General features: G+C 30.4%; 2 protein-coding genes across 4 annotated transcripts; one reads left to right on the top strand and one right to left on the bottom strand.

Moving 5' to 3' along the window:
* Nucleotides 1–4,189: 4,189 nt before the first annotated feature.
* Nucleotides 4,190–5,596, bottom strand: LOC145112969 (uncharacterized). Its single transcript, XM_079049073.1, has 2 exons — nt 4,975–5,596; nt 4,190–4,878 (listed from the first exon to the last, which is right to left on the bottom strand). The coding sequence occupies exons 1-2, from the start codon at nt 5,594–5,596 to the stop codon at nt 4,190–4,192; spliced, it is 1,311 nt and encodes a 436-aa protein (XP_078905199.1).
* A 379-nt stretch (nt 5,597–5,975) lies between these two features.
* On the top strand, nt 5,976–9,985 carry LOC145117070 (S-adenosyl-L-methionine-dependent methyltransferases superfamily protein). 3 transcript variants are annotated; one of them, XM_079053378.1, is made up of 12 exons: nt 5,976–6,240; nt 6,976–7,079; nt 7,491–7,588; nt 7,801–7,905; nt 7,997–8,059; nt 8,230–8,303; nt 8,429–8,903; nt 8,977–9,030; nt 9,123–9,254; nt 9,336–9,442; nt 9,540–9,614; nt 9,811–9,985. In XM_079053378.1, the coding sequence occupies exons 2-12, from the start codon at nt 6,985–6,987 to the stop codon at nt 9,868–9,870; spliced, it is 1,338 nt and encodes a 445-aa protein (XP_078909504.1). In that variant the 5' UTR covers nt 5,976–6,240; nt 6,976–6,984; the 3' UTR covers nt 9,871–9,985. The 3 variants fall into 3 exon arrangements, with proteins under 3 accessions (XP_078909504.1, XP_078909505.1, XP_078909503.1); XM_079053379.1 differs by having other exon boundaries at nt 5,976–6,253; XM_079053377.1 differs by lacking the exon at nt 5,976–6,240 and having other exon boundaries at nt 6,954–7,079; nt 9,132–9,254.
* Nucleotides 9,986–20,777: the final 10,792 nt, after the last annotated feature.

Genomic DNA, 20,777 nt, shown 5'->3' with positions numbered 1-20,777 from the left:
ATGAAATTATGTTAACATGGTCTTGAAATGTAATAAAAATATACTAAATAACGGTAATCACTTTTATTAACCTATAAATAAATATGCAACACAGGTAATTAGAGTCTGGTAAAATGTTTGTAAAAAGATAACATGGAATTGTGGAATCAGGTCTTTTGATTACAACTCTAATCATCCTATACTCTATAGACTACTAAATACAATTGCAGGGGACTAATATGAAACTTGCAAATTTTCTATTTTGCAATGCCTTGTAAAACATTATTACTAATGTTCAATGTCTTTAGCAATTTGTCTCCAAGTTTATAATCACATAACAAATTCAATGTTTACAAGAGTCTAAATCTTTTTTTCACGCTAGTATTTGTGCATAAACTAAACAGAAGGTCTGATCAAATTCAAATTCAAAAGCTAAAACTCCCTCTGTCATATCTTTTCACAATTAACACTTTCTGATAGAACCTTAAACAACCCATCATATAGGTTAATACATTCTGGCTATTCAATGTATTGAAATCAAAATCCAATTTTATGATAATATGGTATAAACAGAGCCAAAGACGAGATAAGAAGTAACAAAAAGTGAAACACGTTTTTCACATATGATGGAGCTTGAAAAATTATCATGCAACATGTTGGGGTAGTGTTTATGCGTGCGACCCTAAACAACCTGCAATGGCTCCACGGCAAACCCTAAACACCCATCGCCAACAAAAATTGAATAGAGCAAAAAGAAATATAATGTTGATGGTGTTCATATATTTTATATTTGCAACTTTTAACGTACATTAGACCTATATATTTTGTTTCTTATGATTTCTATAAATATATTTTATAACACAAAATCAAATTTGATGTTCCTCCTTAATTACAATCTTTATTATTTTCATAAATAACAAAATGAATTCTAAGTTACAAATTTTATTATTTTCATAATTAATAAAATGAATAATCGTACATATATTGCACAAAAAACTAACATAAAATTCAATATTGATATTATTTTGAACCGTACGTGAGATCTTTTAGCAATATATATTATAATATTATGTAGATATTAATTAGTAGTATATCATTTTCTAAACAATAAAGTTATATCCAAGTTTAGAGTATAAACTATAAAGAAAACAAAAACAATTATCTTAAGTGGGAAAAGTAAAATTTTGATGTATATAATTCTTAACCTAATCGAGATACACACGTACATTTAAAAAAAAAGTTTTTATTAGTTGAAATATTATATTGGAAAATCTACTGAAAAATCTTTATGTTTAGACTTTATAATCGATTTAGTATTAAACGATTTAGTCATTATGTATAAGGAAACGATTCACTACTTCTTTGTGTGGTTTATTGTCTTTAGCCGAAAGGGTTTGATAGGTCGATGTCTTGTTAAAAGTATAACATATAAAGTATTTGAACAAAATTCATGTCGTAGTTATATTATGAAATGTGAATAGTTGCTAATCCATTAAAACTGAACATTATTTCTTATTGGTTATTTATGGAGCATGTGTGTGTAATTGACACATAAATTTGAGAGGTAAGAAGAAAATGATGTGAGACTTGTGGTTGTGGCTTGTTGGCGGAACGTATATGGTTAACCGACACATTAACATTAAGACCATAACATAATCAAGGGGTCACATGGGTTTTGCATGGTTGATTCAATTCGCCATTTTATTTGTGAGACCTTGGTATCCCATATATATATATATATATATATATATATATATATATATATATATATATATATATATATATATATATATATATATAGAGAGAGAGAGAGAGAGAGAGATTGAAATTGATATATAGTTTTATCTACCTAAAATAATTTTGTGATATTTCATAATTCAAATCTAAAATATGGGTGCTAGCTTTAATATAAGTTGGATAGAGATTTTTTTAAAAATAACTTATAGCAATTTCATACATTTAATAATTCTTTTTTGATAAGTTACCCACATGTAACTTATCAAAAACTATTTATTTCACCTTATTTAAGAATTGATCAATATGCCCTTTAACCTAATAAAAACCTTACCTTAATACTTAGGGGTGTGAATGAGACGAGCCAACTTACGAGAAACTTGAGACCGACTCGAAAAATACTCAAAGTCCACTTGACTTTAATCGAACTCGAGCTACCCGAGTATCTTGTCGAACCAAGCTTAAGTAATAAAATACTCGAATTGTAAAGCTCACAAACTTAATTAGATTTAAAAAAAATTACATTTATACACTTGTATATATTTATTTAAAGAAGATATGGAATATCCTAGAAGGTTTTACACTTCCCTAGATCGAAAGACTTTAATCATATTTCATATTTGGGTTAGTGTCATTTTAACTAGGGTTGGCAAAATTGTACCACGGAAAACCAACCAACATGTTACCAACCGAACCAAGAAACTTGGTAGCCAATACATTTGGTAGCCAACATGTTTGGTTGGTAGTACCGTACCAGTTAATCAATGTTGGTACGGTAATGGTACAAAAATTTGAATACCATGGTAATACCGTACCAGCCAATTCATTTATTATATATATATATATATATATATATATATATATGAAATCGTATATTTCAACTATTAATTGTGTTTAGTGTTTACAGTTTTAATAACATTATATTAGTCATTTGATTGTATTAGTCAACAGTTATTACCACGTTAAAGCACAAAATTAAAACGTTACTTTAGCATTACTTTAGTATAATTCTTTTGTAAACAAAAAGAACTACGTAACTAATTTCTATACTAAACATCAAAATCCCGATGTCTTCGCTTTAGTAGAATTCTTTTGTAAACAAAAAGAACTACATAACTAATTTCTATACTAAACATCAAAATCCCGATGTCTGTGCTTATTTTTAAATCTTACAATAGAAAATTAAAAAAAGTTGGTATATACCATTACCAATTTGTACCAACCAAACATGTTGGTAGCCAAATAAATTGGTACCAAGTATACTCGGTACGGTACCGGTAGAAATTTTTTTATACCAATTATAGTTGGTACGGTACACGATTTAGAGAAAAATAAATTGGTACCGTACCAATTCCACCCCTAATTTTAACCCTACAAATCTTTTTCATTTGTTTTAAAAGACCGCACAATTGTTGTTGTTGGTTTTTTTTTGTACTTTAGGGCAATGAAGTCGATTTTTTTCATGCTAAAATTATCATTATTCTCCATTTGAAGGGGTCACCCGGTAATCTCATAGCTAGTCAACATATTTGACTTTTGCCTGCCATTCGACCTTTACATCTATCATCATCATCTTTATACCCAACAAATTGTTTATGTTTGAAACCATTCAACTCATTGGCAAAATACCCAACATCCATCTTTGTCCCCATACATTTCTTTATATTCGTTAACAAATTCATATCTTTAAAACTCTTTGAAGGATAATATTGTGAGAACAAGAGAAAGATCATGTGATTTGTAAGCAAATGGCTATAAGGTAACAGTGTTGGATGGTGCAAGGTGAAGATGATGAAGGTGGATAAATGGTAAGGGTGATTGATGGTGGTATAAGACTACGACTATCTGTTATACATTAAACGGGCCACAAACCACATCCACCTCCACCTAGACATCACGAACCACAAAGAAACTCCGGTATACATATCACGACCACGAAGAGAGAGAGAGAGAGAGAGAGAGAGCGAGAGAGAGAGAGAGACCCTCTCTCTCATTGGTCGTTGTCTTTCGTCTTTCCCACCATGAACCACCACGAAAACGCCCGACCATAATAGGCCGAGGTGGTGTGCACAGACAACGCTCGTGGCCACATAGACCATGAGCCTGGGTATACTAGAAGGCATAATAAGGAAGGATGGGGTCTTAAAACTTGTTAGACCGGAGAGTATGGGAGGGAAGCTTCCCTCACTTTTTGTGGGCCATACCCCAATTTCCCTCACTTTTCTTTCCCTCACCTAAAACTCAAGGAATTGGTGGAAAGCCCTTCCCTCACTTTTTTTTATTAAATAAAATTAATTTTTTTTTATGATTTATAATTTTTAAATTAATACTAAACATAAAATTTAATTAAAAATAAAAAGCATTTCATTAATTAAAATAAAAATTACATTAAACCTAATATTTAAATAAGTAGAAAAATAATTAATATCCTAATTTTATATAAACCAAAATATGTCATTCGGAATCATCGTCTTCGTCATCGCCCCTCATCGTCCTCGTCATCGCTTTGATCGTCTTCATCATTCTCCCCAATGTCACTTTCGTTGTCGGAATCTTCACTCTCGACGAACATATCAGAATCCTTGTCTGATTCGTCAAACAAATCATCGTGAGGAAACTCTAACGGGGGCTGAATATGAGCCCTATAAATGTGCTCCACCAAATCAGCACGAAGGGCGTGATGAATGTCACGATTGTGTACTTCTCTTCTATTCACCCTATACTCTTGTGTACCAACGGCTACTCCTTCGACATTTGGCAAAACTTCATTTTCGTTGTACCGGCATATCACTCTTCCTTCGTCTTCAAGAATTATATTATGCAATATGATACATGCATACATTACGTGCTGTAACCTTTTCACCTCATATGACCTTGCCCCGACCGTTAGTACTTGCCAACGTCTCTTAAGTACACCAAATGTTCGCTCCACATCCTTCTTAGCTGACTCTTGCGCCTCTTTAAACTTTTTCATTTTCGGGTCGTTAGGACATGTAAACGATTTCACAAAAACAGACAAGGTAGGATATATACCGTCAGTAAGATAGTATCCACGCTTATATGCTACCCCATTTGCTTGAAAAGGTTCGTCGTGCGACTTTCCAAGGTAGATATCGTTGAATACCGACGACTGGTCTAGCACATTGATGTCATTGTTTGCACCAGCTGGACCAAATAATGCATGTCATATCCAAAGATCATGTGATGTGATAGCCTCTAGAATGATCGTCGACTCTTTGTGGTCGCCTCTCATGTACTGACCACGCCATGCGTTGGGGCATAATGACCAACTCCAATGCATGCAATCGATACTACCAAGCATTCCAGGGAATCCATGCTTGCCTTCATGCACCGTGTACAATTGGTGAATATCGTTGATAGTTGGTTTGCGCAAATATCGTTGCCCATAAACCAAACAGATCGCTTTGCAGAACTTGTACACACAGTCCCGCACGGTACGCTCTGACATCCTAAAATACTCGTCCCATTTATCTGCGCCCATATCGTATGCTAGCTGACGAATTGCAACCGTGTATTTTTGAACGGGAGAGAAACCTTTTATCCGCCTTGCATCCATTTTCCATTGGAAATATGGAAAGCGGCCTTCCAAATCGCCAACAATACATAAGAATAGTTCCTTCCTCATCCGGAACCGACGTCGAAACTTTACAGCGTAGATGGCGTTATCTGCAAAATAATCTTGTATAAGGCGATCGTGTCCGGCTTGGTGATTTTTACGCAACCGCGGCTTTCTTGGCTTAGATCGTGTACGTGATGTTTCGCCTAGTCGGTTTTGATAGTATGCAACCGTTTTCGCCATGACGGAATCGATAAACTTAGCCTCCTCTACAGCCGTCGAATCGGATGATGAAGATGATGACATTTTGAATAATATTTTTTGGAGAGAAGTTTATGGTATGGGTTAAAAAAATGGTTGGATGTTGCGGTATTTATAGTTTAAAAGGAAAAAAAAACAATTTATATATATTAACAGCTATATAGCCGTTGGAATGGAATCAAACCCGTTGCAATAAAAAAAATAATAATAATAAAAAAATAAACGGACCAATCATGTGAGGAGTGAGAACGCGGGATCCCTACCCCCACCCTCTTCCTGCGCCTACCTTCTCGCACCCACGGTGCGGTGTTCCCCTGTACGGGAAACGTCCTGCACCGTCTCCCCGCACTCATACCGTCCGGCCTTATAGCAAGTAAAGTGACCTTGTTAACAAGTGACTTTAAGCCCTTAAAAATTTACAAACGTTCTAAAAAAACCTTGAAATTTTTGTAGGGTTTGAATAACATTTACCGTTCATATTTCCCATCCATCATCTCCCACCCAAGCCGTCACGTACTACTCACGCCTTAAATCCCTAATCGCCATCGGTCCACCACACTCCAGCACCCCAACTCGCCGGTCTCCGCCGCTCAAAACAGTCCCTTCCATCCTCCATTTCTGTTTGACCAAGAGGAAGAAGCGTAGAAGCAAGCACCAAGCAGTGCACAACGGATTTCGACTTTCAAGAGGTTTTTTTCTACTGTGTGTAGTTCCGACTTCCGACTTCTTTTCCATTCCTTTTGCTACTGTATTTAGTTTGTACTTCTACTTCTACCTTATGATTTGTTATTTTCCAATCTTTTTTTTTCCTATTGCGTCAGTTCCTACTTCTACTATATGACCAAAGACATTTCTTGGTTAAAATTGAGTTTTGATTAATGAAAAGCGAAGTATCTTGGTTGTGTTAGTGTATATGTGAAGGAACATGTACTAGTTTGATGCCCATGTATGCTACAAGCCTACAACATTGTGATAACCATCTGGTTATCAAGATTCAAGAATGACAAATAGTTTGTGATACGAGTTGGGATGGTTGCCCTTGCAGACAAGCTATTTGATCAAATGCCTGAAAGGGATGTATATAATACTTTCTTAATATGCATGTTTTCACTGATTGATTTTAATATACATGTTTTAACTTTGAACTTTTGAATTTTGATGTTGGTAACTTGGGAATGAACAATTTTAATTCCAGGTAAACATTTTCTTTTGTTTTTGGTGGATTACATAACTTTGGAGTTCCATTTCATTGATTTAAGCTCGACTTAATCCATGCACAAATAACATGGTTGCTTATCAGCTTGTATTGCGTCTAAATCATGCAATTAGTCCTGATTAAGTTGAGATGTTATTGTAGTTACATGATAAAGTTTATTGCTGTGAAGAGAATTGATTTTAGCTGCTGTTTTTGTGGGGTTTTGAAGCATTCTGCAATGTTGGATGAAAGCAAATTTGATGTGCATTTGAAGTTGTGGGCACTTCGAATCCCTAGAGAGTTCTGCAAGGTTGCAACTAAGCTTCTTAATGGGTATGATATTTTGTTAATTTTTTTGAATCTTGCTTCGTTTGATCACCCATATGTCCCTTGTTTTTACACCCAAATTCCATAGAAATCTTTTGCATTTCCAGTTGTCAAAGTCATGAACTTGAGTAGCTATATACTTACATATATATATATATATATATATATATATATATATATATATATATATATCACCATATGAAGACTGTTTGTCCATGTAATTTGCAGAACTCTTAGGATCTAATTGGATCTACTCTTGTTAATTCACAAGCAACTTTGAGTCTATGAGTCCTTGTGAGGAAGAATTTGGTTGTATTATGTCAATTCTCATGAAGTGTTGAAATTTGATCTTGATATTTAGTATCATGTAGACTTTCACATCATATCATTTATCATTTTTGTTCTTTATATATGTAGACATATGCTTGATAGACCACGTATCAAGCCCATCACTGAAGACCCAACTAGTGAAAAAACGCGTTATGTTATATTATCTGAAAGGGTTCAAAATCCAGGTAAGAAATTCAATATTACTCTTATTAAAGTAGTAATCTTTGCATGTTATGTTAGTTTGCACTCATTGCCTTGTAAGTTGTAATAATGTTGATGCATCTCATTAATGAATGAACATCTTGTCCTTTCTTTTTGCATAATCTTGCAAGTTTTTATTGTTTTTTCTTGTTATATATTGAGATTCATATTTTGTAATTGTGGCTTTTTGGAGCAGATCTGTCAGATATTCCAACCAAGAATCTTGATGAGTTAAAGAAACTATGCAAGATTGAAACAGTTCCATACTCACTGACACTTGGATATTCATACTGGGGTGCAGGTGACTTTTTCTTGAAATTTACACTCAAAATTGTTATCTTTAAGCAAAAAAAAAAATTTATATTTATTAAATGAGTGTTGTTCTATTACAGACCATGTGCTGAAGCAGATTCTACCTTCTGGACTTGAGGTCCCTTCATCTTTTGAAACAATAGTTAAGTATTTTTTCTTTATGTCTTTAAATTTCTATTTAGCCTTACTCTCTAACTCTAATGGGAATTCAAAATTGCATAAAATACAAGTAAATTGCTATTTCTTGGATCTATTATTTGGAATTAATTGTATTGGATGAATGAATTGAGCTGAATTTATTTATCATTTTCAGGTCACATTGCTCATCTGAATATACCAGATGAACTCCTTCCATACAAGGATGTAATTGCAAAGGTCATCTATGATGTATGTATGACATGTCTCAAACTTCCATTACATTTTTAGGGTTTTTCTATACAAATCATCAAAGATGCTGTTATATTACTACTATTCTGTCACTTTTAATCATTTATTTTCCAACTTAACAACAGAAAAACTATCCCAGAATCCAGACAGTTGTCAACAAAGTGGGCAGCATTGCAAACGAATTCCGGGTCCCACAATTTGAAATTTTGGCGGGAAAACACGAAATGTCTACAGAGGTGAAACAATATGGAGCAACTTTCAAGATGGATTATGGATTGGTGTATTGGAATTCAAGACTTGAGCATGAACACATAAGATTGGTGAATAAGTTTGAGAAAGGAGAAATCATATGTGACATGTTTGCTGGAATTGGTCCTTTTGCTATTCCTTCTGCTCAAAAAGGATGCTTGGTGTATGCAAATGATCTGAATCCAGACAGTGTTCGTTATCTCAAAATTAATGCAGATGTCAACAAGGTTAATCACACTCTTCGTGCTTATAATTTGGATGCAAGAATTTTCATCTCTAAATTGATGCAAGTGTTGCCTGTTGATGATGATATGAAAAAACCAGAATCAGAATCTGAGAAAAGGAATGGAGGTATGTTGTGTTTGCTTAAATTTAAATTTATAATTTATTAATTTGATATTCATTCCTGGAATTGGAAACAAAGAGGGGGATATGAACAAAGAATCAAATATAGTCACTTCTGAAAGCTGTATAGAAGGTATGATGATGTTTTCATTGAAACTTTTCAGTAGTGAATTTGTCATTTCTGTGTAAAAGACGTAAATACCCTTGTAATCTTTCATGCTGAAGCTCATGTAGCTGTGAAGACAAAAGGAAGCAAAAATAAAAGAATGAAAACTTTGTTGACTTTTACTGATAAATCATGGGAACATATTGATCATGTGATAATGAACCTTCCTGCTTCTGCTTTACAGTTTCTAGGTAAATATGGATTCTGTAAATTTATCTTTTCATTCATGTTAAATGAAAATGAAAATGAAAATTTAATTATATTTGTCTCAGATGTATTTAGAGGACTTATACAGATGAAATATTGGAAAGGATCTCTTCCATGGATTCATTGCTATTGCTTCATTCGATCAAATGAGACTCAAGAATCAGTGGTTTCAGTAAGCTTTATTATATATTCATTTCTTTCTATCACAACATTCTTTTCTAATTTTAATTATAGTTTGACCCATTTTGACTAATTACCAAACTTTGCAGGAGGCAGAATCTCTCTTGAATGCTAAGATACACGACCCCTTATTTCATCGAGTCAGAGATGTTGCTCCAAATAAGGTAAATTCCAAATATAAACTCTTATACAAAATTTCAACACTTCATTTTTTTTTTCTTTTAAAGATAAAGTGCTATCTCAATAATTTGTTTAAAAAGAGTAACAACTCAATCTTTTATCTTCACTTTCTCCATTAAGACGTTCTTTCTGCATTAAGTAGAAAAAAGATAGCTTACCAGATTAAGTCATGTCTTGCAGGCGATGTATTGTTTGAGCTTTCGATTGCCCGAAGAAGCATGCATCAATGAAGTTTCTTGATTTAAATATTGTAACTTTTTTACATTGTTATTTGGATGATAATTAATTATCCATAACTTTTTTTTTGTGTGTTTTAGGATAAGAGTTTTCGATAAAGTATAATACTCTTCTTTTTCGCGATGGTCTATTAAAAACCTTAAAAACAGACACGATAACAAAGATCAAAAAACAAGTAAAAGAACAATTAGAATTCCACCATTGAAATTGAAAGATGCAATCATAAACTTTAGGGGTAAAGAATATCCTCTTGACTGGAATTGCATCATATAGTCATATTAGTATATACGTATTGCTTTATGCTTTTTCTTCAAGTGGGTACAAAATTCAAAAAGACAATTTTTTTATTGGAGCACACACCTAGAAAATATAACAAATAGTCATAAAATAACATGTGTTTTATCTTTATTTGTATTATATTTTATGTTTATGTTTTTTGTACATATCTACTCCTATAATCCGGAAAAGAAAGTCTCATTATGGTCATGTATTAACATTTAGATTTCCATTAATTCATAGTCCATGAGAAAAAGACAAATAACCAAAAATTAAGCCATGATCATGAGTGCGTAGTTTATGTCAAAATCTTCTATTGGTCACAAGCTATTGCTAAAAAACAAAAAATTATAAACATGCAGTCATATTTTTCGGATTTATGGGTATATTTGGTAAAACTAGGCAACTAGGTGTAAGTTGTAAAATTTTTAAATAGTTACAAAATGATGTAAACTAGACATGTTTGGAAAGTAAAATAATTAGGTATGTAGAAAAAAAATGATGATTTAAATGGAAGAAATCTAAAAAACGTTATTGATTTTTATAAACTTATCCTGAAATAAAGTTGAAAAGGTTAAAAGCAAACAAATGAGAGGACAGGAATGAAAAATATATAACACGTAGATTCAGGCTGGAAAGCTTAATGAAAACATGTTTGGGGTAATCTTCTTTTTTCCCTTTTTTGCCCCTTGTTAAAAAGATAGAGTCAACTTTTCTTCTTCCCTATCTTCATTTCACAACTTTCTTGTGTTGACCCTTTTTGGTGAACATTAGGACCCATACATATATATGGTGTCATGGTAACGTAAAACTTTTAATAAATGATGTCTAAGTTTATATTTTAGATATGTGATTTTCCTACTTTTAAAAAATACAATGGTGAAATATGTGTATTTTTGGTATGTTGGTTTTGGATGAACCCTATCCGTAGAATCAATAAAAGTTCATCAATCGAAGTCAAATACTTTACTCTTGTTTTCGATAAAGTTGAATGTATAATTGTATTGTCTATTTTCACTTTTGTATAAGAATTGTTACGTAATTAGGGATACTTAATATTCTAGTAGTTTTATAGAAGATGTTGTTTGATATGCTTCTTATTTTGTTTTGTAAGAGATGGAGTCAGACTCTTTTTAGATTTATAATGTTTTATATCACATTTAACTCGGTTTTGGCTCATTTGAAATGCCTCTTACCCTTTCGGATTCAAGGTTGAGCCTTACTAAGAGGTTGTTTGATAGTTGGTGTTTGAGTCTGACCTGATTGAGTTAATGAATGTCTGACCGAGTAACTCAACCCTAAATTTGACCGGATAACAGACATTTCAGAGGAACCAAAGACCGAGTCAAAGACTCTTAAGTGTGATATCAAACAATATGAATCTAACTGAGTCAGATTCAATCTCTTACCAGATCCAACAAGATGAGTAAGAGACATATCAAACAAACCCCAATATTTATTTTGATGTGATTAATAACTATCAAAGAGCCCTTGTTTTTTAGTAACTTGATTTCAAATCAAAAAGTAAGGATATTTAGGTAATTTATAGAATCTTTGTTAACTAACTATACATTTTGTGAAATGTGTTTATTTGGTTGTAAAAAGAGTAACAAATTGTTTATTGGACAGTTAAATTAATTATTGCAACTTTCCGAAACAACCCTTTTTACCTATTGAAGTTGACTAGAGATTTAACGGGGCAAATCGGATAAAACCAGCGGACGTGTATTAACTAATAATAGCATATGGTCGTTTAAATAATTTTATTAAAAAAAAAAGTTGTTAGCGTAGCAGTATACTTTTTGTAATTACATAATATTAGAAAAATGTTTGGGGACAGGACAATCAATCTATTTTAATTCGCATCAAGAATCTTCCCGTTTTAAAGCATTACCATGAGGGAATTAAATCATAAAATTTTGAAGGAACAACCTAATTGAATTAAAAAGGTAACATAATGAATAGTTATATTTATGGTTAGTTCGAATAAATAAAATAAAATAAACTTATTTTTATGTGTAATTAGAAGATATAAACTAAATTGATAAATACAAAAAAGCGTTATTTTATCAGATAAATCACATTAAGGTATATCTTTAAATAAATAATATATACACATATATCATGTTGTTTAAATATATACGTTGTATTTTAGACAATAAAAAAAATAATGATAAATAAAATAAAAATTAAATACCATGATATCTTAAAATGAAGTTATAAGAAAAGTATTTTTAATTATTTTTCGAAAATAAAAAACAAAATATTTTAATTTCACTTTTTTAAAAGTTCTAAACATATTATTAAAAGTTATCTAAATAAAAAAAAAATATATATATATATAATTGTAATATATTATTTCATTTTTTTAGTGACTCAAAAAAATTATTGAAGCTATAATCAGACCATAAGAAAAAATATCGTTAGGAAAGTGTGTGTGTGTATGTGTGAGAGAGAGAGGGATGTTAATGACGTGTGTATATTAGAGATAGCAACGGGCCTCGGGGAATACAGAGGACCCCAATCTTCATCTCCATCCCCGGATCCTTATTACAATCCACATCATCAGCCTCATTCTCATCGAAAATATAAATGAATCTTCATCTCTACCCTCAAAGGGGAACGGGGATCCCAAGAGGGGAATCGGAGATTTTATTTTTAGTTTAATATGAAAACTTATAAGTAAGAAAAAACTCTAAATTTTAATTTTACCAGCATAAGTTTAAACATTTTACAAAAAATAAAAATATTCATAGATTGCATAAAAACTATAAATAAACTTTCTACCAAATTTAAATACATACATGGAAAATTAAGTAGAAAAAAATTTACCATAGTTTTAGACCATAAAACTATGGTAAATTTCTTTTTCATCAAAAACATTTCATTTTTTGCAAAACATAGTTTTAGACCATAAAACATTTTAAAGCATTTTCAAGAAAAACTCTTTTCATACACATCATAAATATTATTTCATATTTTATCATTTCATTTCTTTTCATTACAATTCAAAAGACATCTTTCTAAATTTCTTTCTATTTTATCAAGGGCTGATTCCAGTATTAAACCGTTGCCAATTTTTATACTTAGGGTACCCCCAAGTCTAGACTAAGGTGGAAAGAACAAATCAATCCACTAAGGCATCGTGCTAACTAGGACATCTACTTCGCGAAGGGAAGGCGTCACCCCAGTAGATTCCTCTAGACCTCTTACGAGACATCATGGCCCGCACAGCTTTCATTCTTTCTTTACTTTCCAATTCTTGTCATTACTTTCGTTTCTTATCATTACTTTCCATGTTTTGCACATTTCATACTTTAGTATCACAATACTCATTTCAAAAGCAAGACATCTATACTTCAAACATGTTATCAAAACATTTTTTATTTCAAAAATGTTCTTTAATCTTAAAACATTTTTGCCTTCAAGGCATTCTTTCAAAACATTCTTTCCAAAAACATTTAACACTTTCTTTTCAAAACATTTCATATATCAACATTTCATTGTCATAAAATAATTTTGCCATGTACCCCAAAGTGGGAAAAATGTCAACACGTACTCACCTAATTCTCCAATGTAGATTAGCTAGTCATCTTCTAGTTCCTTTGCTTAGATCAACACGTCTCAAAAACCACCTATATCACATAAAGGTGAAGGTCAACAAAATGACCAAAATACCCTTCTAATATTTCTAACATTTAGATATTCCCCACAAGCTTATTTACTTCCCATTAGCTTATGTATAAAGTTTGAGGGCAATCGGAGGTCATTTACTAGGTTTTCTATGAAAACCATACACTTAATAGAACCTTTGACACGGCCCGTGTCAAAAAGACACGCCCACGTATCATGTTTGACACGCCCTCGTGTCACGACTGCAGGTCACTATTTTAGGTAGAATCTTGCTAAAAGCTTTGTAACTTGTTCCTTGGACTTCTAATGACCACCAAACTTTACAAAGTGGTTATTAAGGACTAAATGAAGGGTATCAACTTCTCAAATACTCAATTAGCCCCTATCCTCATGATGAATTAATAATTAAGACATTTAAATGTCATCAAAGCTATATGAAAACATAACATGACATCTAAGCACCCCCGTGAACAATTAAGCTCTTAATAACCAATGTACTCATTCAACATCATTGTAAACTTAATTGAATGTTGTTAATTACTTAAAAGCATAACTAAACTCATTGTAAAGTACCTAATCCAACCTTGGATTCATGAATTCCATTCCATATTCCCAAATTGCCCTTATTGCAAAACAATGACTAGGATACTTATAGATCAAGAGATCTTTCATGTTTATGTTCCAATTCCATCTCTAAAATGTCAATCCATATCCATGAATGTCATTCACCTCTTAGTTGTCAATCATCATGTAGTTATCCTTAGATTTTCCAAAATTCCCTTATGGCTAATTATTCCATAAATTCAACTATAGATTATTAAATCTTTCATGTTCTTGCACTCCAATCATATTGTTGGTATCAACTAATGCTTATGAGTATCATTTACTCATCAAATTCTCAATTACAAAGGATCCATTGATTTCATCATATTGTCCCTAAATCCTTTTCAATCCACGCCTATACATGATTCTACCATCATGGATGAGTTTGATCATTCAATTTGGAATTATTGTTGTCAAACGTCATCTAGGTCATAGAATCCAATCCCATTTCATTATCCATTGCAATATCCCCAATTTGGGTTTTATAGGGTTCATGGAGCTTTTTACCCAAATCATCAAATCCATCAATGAGATGATTGGATTGAGATTAGAACCATGGAAACCAATCAATGGAGGTTAGAAAACCAAAACCTAATCAATATATCCTTTAAATTTCGACATTGGGTTTTCCATAAACATTGAATTCGAAAAATGGAGCAAGAGGAAGAGATGTTATACCTTGTAAACCCTTGTTTCAATAACTCCTTGTTCCAATGCGTCAACACTTATTTGGTTTGTACCCTAGTTGTGAAGGAGGAATGACATCACCACTTTTGGGAGCTCTCAAGCTCAAATTTCCGTTCATATGGTTACACAAGTGAAGACTCCTCGTATTTCCCTCAATTTTACACATTTGATCCCTCTAGTTTTTCCCTTTTGGCTAAAATTCACCAAACCACAGTATTTGTGATTTGAACTTATGTTTTGACATAATAAGTCCTCCCACATCCACTATATAACTTTTATAGTCAATTTGATTAATTGAGTCAACCGTTTGGTCAACTCACTTTGCCAACTTGACACTTTTAGGCCTTTAACTTTTGAAAGGTTACTATCTTTGCTTTTAATTTTATAATCTCCCTTTATTTATTTACCTTATTAATTTAAGAACTCAGTCTTAAATTTTAGGATGTTATATATATATATATATATATATATATATATATATATATATATATATATATATGCGTGTGTATGTAGTGAAGTTCAATAAAGAACCATTATTAACAAGGAACCAAAGAACCAATCGTGAGCGTCAGAAATCATAATGATCAACAACCACGGGATTGGATGTACACTTGTACATTGGACGTACATACATTGGATTATACCATAAAACTCACATCTTTACCAAAAAAACCCACCTTTTTTTTGTTTAATTTTTTAAGCCACGTTTTTTATCGAAAAAAACCCCGAATATACCGTTGTCCACGAGTTTTCGTCCTTTTTCCATAGAGATCCATGTTGATATATAAAAAACAATTTTTTTTTCGAAAAAAAACTCACTTCGTTTTGTTGTTTTTTTTTAATATTTAAGTTTATTTTTACCCGAAAAACTAACTATACCAAAAATCTCATTTTTTGTCCTCTATTAATAAACATCAATATCAATTAAAAAAAAACTCAATTAGTTTAGATTCACACTGTGAATCTAAATTGTAAATATTTCAATTTTAACATTCACAATATGAATCTGACTTACTATTTCAACTTTTTGATCATTCACATATTAAGTGAAATTTACATATGAATCGAAATATATTTCTATGTAGTTTTATAATATTTTAACGTTTTGATTACTAGTAAATTAGTTTTATGCATATAATTTAGTTTTTAGAATTCACAATGTGAATCTGACTTACTATTATTCATATTGTAATATGAGTAGATTCATAATGTGAATTTGTACTGAAATTTTGATTTTTTTTTTAAACATCAATATGAATTTATGTTTAAAGTGTACCAAAAAATATGAATTTTGATATATTTTTTAACCTTTTTCGATAAAAAATAGACCTTGACTTTTCAAAAAACAAAGAAAGTGAAATGAGTTTTTTTTGAAAAAAAAAGTTCATTTTTTATATATATATCAATATGGATCTCTATGGAAAGAGGATGAAAAAGCATGAACAACGGTATACTCAGGTTTTTTCCTATAAAAAACATGGCCTAAAAAAAATTAAACTAAAAAAGGAAGTGAGTTTTGTTATAATCTGATGTATGTGCGTCCAGTGTAAAACTATACAACCCTTCTTTTTGTCGTTGATCCGACGCTTTGGATTGTTTACTTGGTTTCTTGATTAATAATATATATATATATATATATATATATATATATATATATATATGTTTAAATGTGGATGAACATCTATTGTGCGGACAATGTTATTTCTGTAAGAATAACTAAGAAAATATATTGTTTGGTAATGTGAATATGTTCAACCTCATATACTATTGTCATTATCACGCACTCTCACTAATTAAAACGTCTATAAGGGTATTATAGATTTTGTTTTATGATTCTCATTCTGTAAGAATGTTGTCAGAATGTGTTATTGATAATCGTATTTTGTAAGAATAAAAATAAGTGAAAAACAATACGTGAAGAAAGAAAATGAATAAGAATTAGTAACAATTAATGAGAATGAATGATAATGATGATAATTGTGTGAGGTTGAACGTATTAACATTACTAAACAACGTATTCTCTTAGTTATTATCATAAAATAGCATTGTCCACACACGTTCGCATAATAAATGTCATCTACATTTTAACCTAACCATATATATATATATATATATATATATATATATATATATATATATATATATATATATATATATATATATAGGTTAAGAAATATTAGTTGTTTAAAAAAATATTGAACAGAATATGATCGTAAATATGGTGATTCAAAATATTTATGATTAAAAAAAACTTTTGATTCAACTTGTTTATGATCCTTAGTTTGCTATGGTTTAAAAATATTTATACTTCAAAATTTTATAATCATTAATTATATATTTTATGATTAAAAATTAAATGATTCAAAATATATAATGATCCATAATTTTTTTTGAACAAAAACTTTATTTAATTGAATATATTATTGATCAATAATCATATGATTGAAAAATGATTTGATTCAAAATACTATAATTCAAAATAATTTGATTCAAAATTTTATGATCTAAAAATAATATGATTCAAAAAAGTATGAATGAAAAATATTATGATCCCCAATATTTTTCTTATTTAAAATTTTATAATTGTTAAATAATAAAAAACTTAAACCGATATTTAGTTAAAAAATCAAAAAAACAAAAACAAAAATAATCAAAAAATAAAAACAAAAATAAAAAAAAACACTATTACCTTCAAGTATGTAGTAACGGTGTTTATAAAAAAACAAAAAAAACAAATATTAATATTTAAAAAAAAACGAAAAAAACGAAAAAAAAAATTAAAAAAAACGAAAAAAATTTTAAAATGTTAAAACCGAGAATATATCTATTTATTTTTTTAACAAAAAAATATAAAAAAACATAAATAAATAATAAAACCCACTTAAATGACGTTTCATAGAAGTTCGCCCCACGTGATTAAATTCTCGAGTCCGTATTAGTTACCACAAACGTGGATCGAATGCGAACGCACACCGACCCAGTATTTGGGTTTGACGTGTGTGCCATTGACGAAATGGATGGTGGAGAATTGTCATAGCAGTCTTCAGCATGTTTTGAGTCCATACTGAAACCGAACCTTTTATATATATATATATATATATATATATATATATATATATATATATATATATATATATATATATATAGAGAGAGAGAGAGAGAGAGAGAGAGAGAGGTGGGTTCAATTGAGAAAATAAAAAAGGTTGAGAATGGGGGAATCATTCTCAGCTACTCATTTAATCTAAGCATAAAAAGACACGGTGACAAACTTGTAAATATGATAATAACCTTCAATCTCAAATACGTAACTGTATAGAAATAGATAACAGTTCAAACCCATTTCTAATCGATCGTTCATCATCCAAATTTCTCCTCCAACCTTCAACTATCATCCAGATTTCTTCAATTAAACAATCATCAACATCATCCAGTGTTAATCAATCATCGATCTTCGTCAATAACATGTTTATCAACACGATTCAATAGTTAACAACAAAAATTCGTTTTTGGTTCTTTTAATCCAACCTTCAATTCTGCTTGAATACGATCAAATCTTCAACATCTACGATTAATTATACTCCCAGCGTCATTAGATCAACATCATCGATAATCAACAAAAAATCCACTTCATATCATTCATTTAACATCGATTATCAAATAAAACTTTAAAATTGAGGTTAGAAAAAGATCAAATCGTTTTTTTTTTTTTGAAAAATTTCATATAATTTCTCTATCAATCTACTATTTTGTAATATTTAAATAGTCAAAGTATCATGTTTTTAACATTTTTAAAAAAGTTAAATTGTATGCACTCCAACTGTTTGATGAAATGCATAAACTAAATTACCACGTTATATTCATATATGAATATGTTTTCCCACCGGAATCAGTATATGATTATTAAAACAAAAAAAAAACAAATATGCAAGTCTGTATGTTATTCATATGTGAGTAACATATAAAAATTATATATATTTGTGAAAATACCTTGTAATATTCATATGTGAATATATTGTGTAATATTCATAAGTGAATATATCATCTAATATTCACAAGTGAATATACTATGTAATATTCACATGTGATATACCATGTAATATTATGTAATATTCAGATATGAAAATATTATCTAATATTCATAAGTGAATATACCATCTATTATTCACAAGTGAATATACTATATAATATTCACAAGTGAATGCATCGTCTAATATTTAAATATGAATATACTATGTTTATTATATGCTATATTCATATATGAATGATACTTAAATCGTAAAAGAAATTAATTATAGTTTTTATTCATAAGTGAATAACGAATGTACTGTAGTAAAAACCTGATTCATTTTTATTCACTTATGAATAACGATAGCTGAAAATATAAAAAAAAAATTATTTTATCTTAAAACTATATCAATATGAATGTCTATTTGTAGAGAATAAAAAATCATGAATTTTAGTATATTTAAAATCATTTTTCGATAAAAATAGCTTCTTAAAAATTAAAAGAAAAACGAAAAAACTATGTTTTTGTATATATTAAGGTAATGCTTAGCATAGTTTAGGAAACATGTTTTGTTCGAAAACACATGTCTATTTCTTTCCCATTTCCGCTGGTACGACGGAGGTTTTTGCGGCAAAAATAAATGAGTGGCTGAGAATGATTCCTCATTCTCAGCCTTTTTTCTCTCTCTCTCTCTCTCTCTCTCTCTCTATATATATATATATATATATATATATATATATATATATATATATATATATATATATATATATATATATATATATATATATATGATTTTAGCTTTAAAAATTCTAAGTGTCAAAAGTTTAGTGTGGGGGCGGGGTCCATATTTGTTTTCACACCGACCTTTTTTTTAGTCCAATAAATATTCAACAAATGCATTTCAAAGTGTACGTCAAAACTATGTAATGGAGACTTAATTCCGTATTAACTAAAACCAAAAAAAAAAAATCGCATAGTAAAAGAAAAAGATTAGGTGATGTAGGTGTGCACCTTATTGAAGTTAACTGATTGTATCGTAAAAAGACTTATACTCCAGTGGTATACGGTGTTTTTCTCTTTTTTTTGAGATTTATGGTTCAAGTCCTGCAGTGGATATATGTGAAATAATTTAAAAGTAGTTTAGTATAGTTTTCGTTTAAAAAAATATAACTGATTGAGGGTTTTGTTCAAAAAAATAATTTAGTATATTTGCCGTTTAAAAAAATAGATTGAGGGTTCAAGTCCTGCAGTGGACATAGGTGAAATAATTTAGGAGTAGTTTAGTGTATTTTCGTTTAAAAAAATATAACTAAATGTGGGTTTTGTTAAAAAAAATAATTTTGTATATATTCGTCGTTTAAAAAAATAGTTGATTGGGGGATTTTGTTCAAAAAAATAATTCTTTTTTCTCTTCACCATCCTCTTAATTTTGTAAGAATTTCTTTTCCATAAACAGGATCTATTCCATCAATAATTATTTATTTGTCACTTATTTCTAATAATGTTTTATTATTTCCTACGGGTATACTCCACCACTAGCACATTAGCCCGAGGGCTAAGTCCCAAGTGCTATATTCCTGATTGCGTCATGGATCGCCCAAAGTCCTCCAAATAGATGGACGAACCTAGAGATTAAGTCACGAAGTTCGGATTAATTAGCCACATGCACAACCATATAAATCAAGGAAAGGTTCAACTGTAATCG

Source organism: Lactuca virosa, chromosome 5 (assembly GCF_052849685.1).
Source record: "Lactuca virosa cultivar CGN04683 chromosome 5, Lactuca_virosa_CGN04683_v6, whole genome shotgun sequence".
Taxonomy (NCBI): Eukaryota; Viridiplantae; Streptophyta; class Magnoliopsida; order Asterales; family Asteraceae; genus Lactuca; species Lactuca virosa.
Note: the sequence above shows the minus strand (reverse complement) of the source record. Positions and strands in the feature narration are given on the sequence as shown.

What these genes read in the sequence shown, in the direction of transcription:
- LOC145112969 (XM_079049073.1), bottom strand. Translation starts at nt 5,596, where the DNA reads ATGTCATCATCTTCATCATCCGATTCGACGGCTGTAGAGGAGGCTAAG. An exon ending in ATGCCCCAACGCATGGCGTG is followed by an intron (nt 4,879 to 4,974) that starts GTCAGTACATGA and finishes TATTTGGTCCAG; the next exon opens with CTGGTGCAAACAATGACATC.
- LOC145117070 (XM_079053378.1), top strand. Translation starts at nt 6,985, where the DNA reads ATGTTGGATGAAAGCAAATTTGATGTGCATTTGAAGTTGTGGGCACTT. An exon ending in TTCTGCTTTACAGTTTCTAG is followed by an intron (nt 9,255 to 9,335) that starts GTAAATATGGAT and finishes TATTTGTCTCAG; the next exon opens with ATGTATTTAGAGGACTTATA. An exon ending in GAGATGTTGCTCCAAATAAG is followed by an intron (nt 9,615 to 9,810) that starts GTAAATTCCAAA and finishes CATGTCTTGCAG; the next exon opens with GCGATGTATTGTTTGAGCTT.